The following is a 6,463-nucleotide window of genomic DNA, read 5'->3' as shown; positions in this document are numbered from 1 at the left end:
CGATGTGACTCAAGGATTTTAGATTATGGTACATTTTGGGAATAAACTTGTTGCTCTGTTTATTGCCGTTGTGTAACAGTTCTAAAGTATCAAGTGTTACAACGATGACAGGGATGTCCCACCCTAGCTGTTTAAGTTGCGTTTGTACCAGTTGATTATAAATTTCATGAAATTCTTGATTCGCTGTGTGTAATAATTTTCCTTGTTCTGTCTCGATTTGTTGCTTTTTGGTTGGTGGGTCAGTAAGGTTCATGAAGTTGATAGGTACCTATTTTTGTCGTCAACTATGTTTATTCAAGTAGTGGTCGCAGTGCTTTGTATATTTCAGGTTTTAAACCATCGAGCAATAGTTGTTCTTGGGTTTGCATATGTTGTGCATGTGTTGTATCCGTCTCATGATCATAACCTACTAAGTGTAATGTACCATGGATTAATAGGTGAGCTAAACGAATTTCGGGGTCCATTTTTGTTGCTAAGGATTCTTGTGCAGCAATCGCTGGTGCAATAATAATATCGCCTATATCGCATAATTGGCTTGTCGGTGTTAAGGGTTCTTGTGTACCAGGAAAAGAAAGAACGTTGGTTGGTTTATTTTTGCCACGATATGTGTTGTTTAGTGTCTGTATTGTTTCTGAGCTAACAAAAGCTACGCCTAGCCGAATTGATGATTGTTGTTCTAAGTCGAGTGTCTGTTTAATAATATGACGTATGGCGCGTTTTGTACGTATGGACAGTGATTGTTCGGAATGAAGTTCGATGTTCATTAGTGGCGTAGAAACATTGTTGTTTAAGCTACCGTTTCTTCAGCACGTTTATCACCTGGTTTTAACCCTAATGGGTAATCAATACGATGGTGATACATACCTGTTAAAACGTCTGTAAAAGCTTTTTTTGCAATGCTCAAATCCTTTAACGTTAAAGGAGCTTGGTCTAATTGGTTATCAGCATATATTTTTTCGATAAGTCGCGAAACAAAGGCAGAGATACGGTCTGGTGTTGGATTATCTAATGTTCTTGTTGCTGATTCAACAACATCTGCAAGCATAACTAGTGCAGTCTCTTTTGAGTTGGGTTTAGGGCCAGGGTAACGATAGGTTGTATCATCGGTGATATCTTCTTTTTCACTATGTTGTTCTTTGGCTTGATTGTAAAAGTATTCGACACGTGATGTCCCATGATGTTCCAAAATAAAGTCAGTGATGACAGAAGGTAAGTTGTTTTTACGTGCTAGTTCAACCCCTTGTGTTACATGAGCAATAATGACACGCGATGAAAGTTGGGGCTTTAGTTTGTCATGAGGGTTTTGGGTTCGTTGGTTTTCGACAAAATAAGAAGGCCAATACCCTTTGCCGATGTCGTGGTAATATGCACCAACACGTGTTAAAAGTTCATCAGCTCCAATTTGTTCGGCAGCTGATTCTGCTAGTCTTGCAACGGATATACTGTGGTTAAAGGTGCCAGGTGCGTTTAAGTGTAACCATTTCAGTAATGGTTGATCATCTTGGGCTAATTCTAGTAAACGGACTTCTGAAACATAGCGTCCAATCCATTCACAAAGAGGCATTAGTGTTGCTGTTAAGATGCTAGCAATGATTCCACCTAGAAATGCTAAGGTTAAGGCACGCATGATTTCTGGTAGTGGTATTGAAGATTCGATCAAACTATAGAGTAACCAAATAGCACTTTGAACAAGACCAGCTATAAAACCCGAACGGTAAAATTGGCTACGTTGTTTGCTATGTCTTAAAACATGAATGCTCGCTAAGCTACCTAATAATGTATAAGGAAAAATGAGGATCATCGGCTCAATAAATAATGATAGGGCAAAAGCAAAAAGTACAGCGATTCTAAAAGCAATTTTTGGGCGGAAAAATAGACGAAATATCATGCCTACTGTTGCATATGGCAGTACTAATAAGATTGCCTCTCGTGGCAAATTGGTTGTTGTTAAGAGCAGTGGGTCTGTTAAGTTGCGACCGAATTGGATGATACTTAAGACAATACCTGTCATTACTAGTAAAAAGATAAGATCTTGGGGGTGACCTAGGTTACGCCACCTAGGTTGTGATGTATACGGTATCAAGATAAAGACGGCTAGGATTAGTAAAAGTATTTTAGCAATGCTAGCAACGTGTTCTTGATAATGTGATTTTTGATGGTGTAGTCCTACTAATTGTTTGGCTTGTACAGTTGTAATACGTTCGCCGCTACGAACAATTACTTCTCCTGGTTTTAGTTGGAAATAGACAGGTTTTACAGAGTTTTTTGCAGCTTCTTGTGCTTTTTCTGTTTCGATTGGGTTTGGTAGGAGGTTGGGTTGAATGAGTAGCGATAGTAAATTCGTTAAAAGCAGGCGCTCTTTAGCTGATAAATTAGGAGTGTGTGTAACGATTTTTTCTGTAATACGTTTTGCTGCTTGTAAGGCGCTTAAAACAGTTTTGTATTCTATTGGGAGAAGCTTTAGAGGTTCTTTTTCTGATGAGTTACTACTTCGAATAAGTACGCCGTTAGGGTAAGCAGCTTCCCATTTTTGTGGTTCTGTAGCTACCCGTGTTTCTCCTAAAAGGATTAGGCCTTGCTGAATAGCTTCTTGTAAAGGTACATCATTTTGAATATTTAGTAATCGTTGGTATGTCTTTTTATCAATTGGGCTGCCAATTGTTTTTTCTAGTTGTTGTTTTAACTCGTTGTCTATAGGCTTTTGAGTTTGTAGTAGCTTAAATGCTTTAGATGCTCTTTGTTGTAATGTTTCTGGTAAGCTTTCTAGACGGTCGACAATTGGTAAAACAGTATCAATTGCAGCTTGGCGTGCTTGTTCTGTTGCTTCAGGATTTTCGATAATAAGTTGTGATGTGCTACGGATAGTTCGCGGGGCAATGTCACCTGTTGTAAATTCATTTGGATCAAAGTGTTGGCCAGATGTTAATAGTAGCCCCCAGGTTACGCCAATTAGAATCATTAATAGATATGGTGTTATTGGATGTTGGACCAGACTATTAGGAATTTTAAAGGCATTTATCATACGAACATAGAGCGTATGTCTGTTTTTTGCTGGCGGCGGTGTTGATTTAATAGGGGTTATAGTCATTGTTCTCTCTTAATTTATAAAGATTTAGGCGCTAAGTTGTCTCAGCTTCATAAGCATCCAGGATTGCTTGTACAATTGAGTGACGGACAATATCTGTTTGATCAAGTGTAACGAAACCTAATTGTGGTATTTTTTTAAGAATTTTTAATGCATGACTAAGGCCGCTATATCTTTGGTTTGGGAGGTCCGTTTGGGTGACATCACCAGTAATAACGACTTGACTACCTTCACCAATACGGGTTAAAAACATTTTCATTTGTTCCGGAGTTGTATTTTGTGCTTCATCAAGAATAATAAATGCCTGGTTAAGGGTACGACCACGCATAAAAGCTAATGGGGCAACTTCGATTTTACCTGAAGAGATAAGTTGTTCGACACGGTCAAAAGGTAGCATGTCATTTAGGGCATCATAAAGTGGTCTTAGATAAGGGTTTACTTTTTCAGTAAGGTCTCCTGGTAAATAGCCTAGTTTTTCTCCAGCTTCGACAGCAGGGCGGGCTAGAATAATACGATCTACTTTTTTACTTAAGAATTTTTGTACAGCACTAAGGACAGCTAAATATGTTTTGCCTGTTCCTGCTGGTCCAATAGCAAAAACGACGTCTTTATTGGCTATTGTTTGTAGATAATGTCGTTGCCCTTCAGTTTTTGGCCCTAATTTGATGTTGTTATACGTAACTAATATCGTATTATTGTTATCTTCTGCGGTTGTTTTTGCCAAGTAGTCAGGTAGCTCCTGATCATTATTTGATTGTGGGTGCGCTGGTGGTTTGCCTGTTAGTGTTTGAGCGTATGCATTTTGTAAATAACTGATGGCTTGTTGTGTTTGGCTACGTGGGCCAATAATACGGATTTTATTGCCTCTTGGGTGTAAGGTGACGCGAAATTTTTTTTCTATTTGTCTTAGGTGCTGATCACGCTGGCCACACAATAGACGTAAGGCTTCAAGATTTTCGAAAAGAAGCTCTTCAATAATTTCTGGTTCGCGTGTATGTCGATTTAATTGAGGTTTGCCCAAAAGGACTCTCCAGAGGGCGAGGAATCAAACCATCAGAATAAAATGTTTAGTCTAAACAGACCGTATTAAATGTATATTTTAGCATGATTATTCGGGAAAGAAAAAAGTTAATCAGATTAAGGTAGGTCTTGTTTTGTCGGAATATTTATCTTTAGTCGAATAGAAAGATTATTTATGTGTTTATCATTTAGATTTGGTCTCTGTTTATTTTTTTAAAAACCATCAACTAATAAATAAAAATTGTATACTAAACAGATGATCATCCTATTTGAACCTTATTATGGGGCTAAATCTAGGTATCTAGGTCTGTATCGTGGATAGAGTGAATCGAGTTAGCAAGATGTCAGAGTCTGAACAAATTTCAAAGATTATTAAGCGGTATCCTAATCGCAAGTTATATGATACAAGCGAAAGTCGTTATGTTAATTTAGACGAATTGGCAAGTATGATTCGACAAGGTCTTGATGTGCAAGTTGTTGATCACAAATCTGGTGAAGATATGACAGGTATGGTACTTGCGCAGATTCTCTATGAGGACCAGAAAAAGAAAAAGCGTGCTATGTCAGCAGACATGATGAAGCGTATGATCCAGCTTGGTGGGCAAAGTATGGGAGTGTGGGTAGGCAAGCTTTTTTCTGGTGTAGAGCATCCTCTACAGGCAATTCGTGAAGAGGTTGAAGGTCAGGTACGCAAACTAGTTGAGCGCGGACAGTTAACTAGAGATGAGGCAAATCGATTTTTAAAAGAGTGGATAGATGATACAGCTCAAAATATTGAAGAGTGGCAAGCAAAAGTTGATGAACGTATTGTCGAAATTTTTAACCGTGTTACAGGAATCCCCTCTTTAAAAGATTATTTTGAAGAGTTGATAGATCGACTTGATTTAATGGAAAAAAGGCTTGATGTTATTGAAGACCGTTTTCGGAGGGCGATGAAGAAAAATCGTAAATAAGAGGGCTTATAGGTATTTAGTGCAATGAAGAACTCCATTTAAGTTGTTGCAGAATGTCGCCTTCGAGGGTCGTCAGTTCGTCTAAACGTACATAGATGGTTTCGAAATCATGATAATTTAAAACCATCTCTACAAATACATTCCCATGTTTTGCTTCTACCGCCCATAAATCTCGATAGAAAGATTTCCAATCAGGATCTGTTAATTCCTCATAAATAAGCCGAAACCGTTCAGCACCTCGTGTTTCAATGATCGATGCTAGTAGCATACGGTCAATAAAACGCTCTTCTTTACCAGTGCGGCAGTGTTTGAGTAACTGATTGACGTAAGGATCTGGTGTATCTGAGGTGAGAGGAATACCTGCAGCAGCCATTCTAAGATAAACGTCGCGAAAATGGTCTAATTCTTCCTGTGCTGTTTCAATAAGTTGAGGTATTATTTTTGTACGGTCTGGATATTTTACGATAAAACTCATAGCTTGGGCTGAAGCTTTACGCTCCATATTGGCATGTTCTTGAAGGAATTTAGGAAAGTTAGATAAAGCTTGTTGTGCCCAAGTATTAGGTGTTTGATATTTTAGATCGAGACGAAGATTGACCATATCTTTCAAGTGCTTTCAAAAAAAAGTGGTGTATCTGTATAAATATATATAGAACATATAGATTATTGCTGTATAAATAATGCTGCAAAATTAGCTAGATCTGTCTAGCTAGTTATAATTGGGCTAGATTGTGTTTTTTGTTGTTTATTACTTTTGTAGTAAGCACTTTTTAACTTTATTTAATATGTTTTATTAGGAAAAAATAGTGCGTTCAATACTTGATAAGGTTTTTGAAGATAGTAAATGTTGGCAAATAATCATCAGGATTTAGTAAGTGTAGATCCAGATAAACGGTTACGTTTAGCGGTTGTTATTCCTTGTTATAACGAGCCAGACTTAGATAAAACACTTTTTTCATTATTTGCTTGTACGCCGTTGGAGACAGGATCCGTAGAGATTATTGTTGTTGTTAATGATTCAGAAGATTCTCCAGCAGTAAGTTGTCAACAGAATTGCAAGACAATTTCGCAGTTGCAAAAGTTAGCGTTAGATTTTTGTTCATCGTCTTTAAAGGTTTTGACACTTGACGCAAGAGGTATGCCAAAGCGGTTTGCTGGTGTCGGATCTGCAAGAAAAATAGGTATGGACTTTGCCGCTAAACGTTTACAAGCCGTTGCTAGCCGAGATGGTATTATTGTGAGTTTGGATGCGGACTGTCGTGTTGCTCCAAATTATTTGGTGGCTATTGACGAGTATTACCGTGGAAATCCGTATTGTGTCGGTGCAACAATTTATTTTGAGCATCCACTATCAGGAGATTTACCATCAAGAGCATACGAGGCAATTGCAGAATATGAATTATTT

General features: G+C 38.0%; 2 protein-coding genes across 2 annotated transcripts; both read right to left on the bottom strand.

The window, feature by feature from the left end:
- Positions 1-787: 787 nt before the first annotated feature.
- LOC132563917 (cyclic-di-AMP phosphodiesterase PgpH-like) lies at positions 788-2,959 on the bottom strand. Its single transcript, XM_060228676.1, has one exon. It carries the CDS (start codon positions 2,957-2,959, stop codon positions 788-790), a length of 2,172 nt encoding a protein of 723 aa, XP_060084659.1.
- A 160-nt stretch (positions 2,960-3,119) lies between these two features.
- Positions 3,120-4,191, bottom strand: LOC132563916 (phoH-like protein). The gene is made up of 2 exons (XM_060228675.1): positions 4,168-4,191; positions 3,120-4,007 (listed from the first exon to the last, which is right to left on the bottom strand). The coding sequence occupies exons 1-2, from the start codon at positions 4,189-4,191 to the stop codon at positions 3,120-3,122; spliced, it is 912 nt and encodes a 303-aa protein (XP_060084658.1).
- Positions 4,192-6,463: the final 2,272 nt, after the last annotated feature.

The sequence above is a fragment of the Ylistrum balloti genome, unplaced genomic scaffold (genome assembly GCF_031769215.1).
Source record: "Ylistrum balloti isolate Yb309-2 unplaced genomic scaffold, AGI_CSIRO_Ybal_v1 Utg371922, whole genome shotgun sequence".
Classification (NCBI taxonomy): domain Eukaryota; kingdom Metazoa; phylum Mollusca; class Bivalvia; order Pectinida; family Pectinidae; genus Ylistrum; species Ylistrum balloti.
This window is presented reverse-complemented; position numbering and strand designations above follow the sequence as displayed.